Source organism: Atractosteus spatula, chromosome 4, assembly GCF_055471065.1.
Source record: "Atractosteus spatula isolate fAtrSpa1 chromosome 4, fAtrSpa1.hap1, whole genome shotgun sequence".
Taxonomy (NCBI): Eukaryota; Metazoa; Chordata; class Actinopteri; order Semionotiformes; family Lepisosteidae; genus Atractosteus; species Atractosteus spatula.
The window spans coordinates 45,547,506-45,550,052 of NC_142709.1; the positions used below are offsets into that span (position 1 = coordinate 45,547,506).

Here is a 2,547-nt window from a genome sequence, read left to right on the forward strand (position 1 = left end):
AATATGCAAAATGTTGTCTGCTCTCATTTTTTAAATCTCTTCAAAATATCAAAAGAAAGCATTACAGTGCTATGGTTCAAGTACACAATGGAGAAAGTCAAACTCAGAAATGAGCAGTGAGTCAGTAACCTCATTATCATCTCTATGTCCTATTATAATTATAAAAATGCATTGCGATTTACATCACTTCAGAGGCATTTTATCATTTTTTTTGGTAGAGCAGTAAGTATTAAAATAAAGGTTAGCATATTCTGAACATGGTATCTCCAACATAATTTTTATCTTTATGTTACCATACCACGCGAGTATATTGCTGAAATCAGGAAATATTTCTCATATTTAGGATTTCAAGCAACTATCAACCTGTAGGGATATCCTGGCATTTTTTGGTATGGCAGTATAAATATTATAGTTTATGATTCTTTATGAGATCTCTCTCTATATTGATAATATTCTACTAATGGTGCACTAACTCCAAGGTATCCGTGCCATCTGAGCCATGAGCAGACCCAACATCACTCTGCACTCTGAGTTCATCATTATGGGACTGCCAATCCTACAGGAACAGGACACTGCACTCTTCATCATCTTCCTCATCCTCTTCCTGGCCACATTCCTGGGTAATCTGCTCATCGTGTTGTTAATCACCTTTGACCAACACTTCCACACGCCCATGTACTTCTTTCTGTGGAACCTGGCTGTCTTAGACATACTGCTGTCGACCTCTGCCATACCCAAAATGCTAGTGGGTCTTTTAGGTAATAAAATCATCTCCTTCTCAGGTTGCTTTGCACAAATGTACTTTCTCATCTCATTTACAGCTATTGAGGGATTTCTTGTTGCAGCCATGGCTCATGACAGGTATGTTGCTGTAGTGAAACCACTACATTATAACACCTTAATTAATACCAAAGCCTGTATTACAATGATGTCTACAGCCTGGGTGCTGGGCTTCCTAGCTCCTCTATTGTCAGTAGTACTGGCAAGCACTTTGTCATTCTGTGGATCAAACTTTATCCTCCACATTGTTTGTGATTATCATAGTGTAATGTCATTAGCCTGCGGTGATGTTACAGCTCAAATGAATTTTACCCTGTCAATTGCCATGCTGTCAATCTATGTCCCCTTTCTTTATGTCTTATGGACATACTGCAGAATCATAGCATCCGTAATGAAACTGAAAATTGTGGAGGGCCGTAAGAAGGCTTTCTCAATGTGTTCCTCACACGTAACTGTTGTTTTTCTGTACTATGCTTCTGGTGCTGTAGTGTATATTGGGTTGAGAGAGGAGAGGATACCTCCTGATGGATGCATCTTCATTGGTGGACTGAATTATTTCCTCACCCCTTTGCTCAACCCCATTATTTACAGCTTAAGAAATGAAAAAATCAAAGCAGCTGTTCAGATGTACTTTAAACAAAGAATACTGTCATGTCAGTTCAATAAACCATAGTATCAGGGATGTCAATGTTAAACATGCAAATAGAGAATCAGGTCATACACAAAATATCATAACAACTTTTTACAAATATTACTCACAATTTCATATAGTATTTCTTATTGTAAAACTGTAATCAACATATTTTTACTATAGAATATACATATATACAATAATAGTTAAGTGTGTAGCACAACCTAATTAAATACATTTTTTACATGATTTTTCCATTCTAAAATAAATGTTCATAGCATTTCTGGATAAAATATAGTACCTATGCTTTCAAATCATCGTCTGCATAATTAATCTAATATGATTAATCAATTTTCATTAGGATAGTTTGGAAAAAACACAATTCTCTCTATGATCTGATGTTCTGATTACAAAATTACAGCCTAACAAATATGCACAGTGAAAACCATAAGGCATCAAGCACCTCTGAAGTGAATTAGAATGACAAATTTCCAATCTAATCAACATGCTTTTCTTTCAAATTAATAACAGTATAGTCACAAAATACATTCTTTCCTTTTATAAAAATACTGCTTCCAGGTAAATGATTCATAGGAGATGCAACAATAATGGTACATGTATATGTTTTGTACTTATTTCAATTCTAAATTGAACAGATAGGAATGTGGTATGGTTTTTATCTGTTTGATGGTGACTGTGGTTTTCTCTACTTGCTGAATTAATAAAAAGTCACTTAAAATGTCTAAAATGTTTTACAGCTGCTACAGATGCAGCCATTCTAAGTACACGGCACACACACGTACCGCGGGTAATTGGCTATGGCCTCGCGCATCGTGACGCGCGATGACGCAAAATACCGCGGTACGTGATTGGTTGACCGACAGGGGCATTCGTGGTGCGTTGGTCGGTCGTAGAAAGATTTAAATGTCTTTACTGTGCCCGTTTTAGTATTGAATATTTATATGGAATTTTACCACTGAAGGGAAATCTTAGTAGCTGAGCATAAAAAGAATAGGAGCATACTGTAACGCGTGTGAAGGCCATAAACGATATTAATTTTGGAACATAAACATACAGTATATGGCTGGTCTTGGTACTTTAAAGAAAAAATACACACCAGTATTCCATTTCTCCCT

At 36.1% G+C, this 2,547-nt stretch overlaps 1 protein-coding gene across 1 annotated transcript; it reads left to right on the top strand.

Moving 5' to 3' along the window:
- Positions 1–499: 499 nt before the first annotated feature.
- LOC148836403 (olfactory receptor 1C1-like) lies at positions 500–1,453 on the top strand. The gene has a single exon (XM_088914169.1). It carries the CDS (start codon positions 500–502, stop codon positions 1,451–1,453), a length of 954 nt encoding a protein of 317 aa, XP_088770295.1.
- The last annotated feature ends 1,094 nt before the right edge of the window (positions 1,454–2,547 follow it).

Coding starts and splice junctions, on each gene's coding strand:
- LOC148836403 (XM_088914169.1), top strand. CDS start 500: ATGAGCAGACCCAACATCACTCTGCACTCTGAGTTCATCATTATGGGA.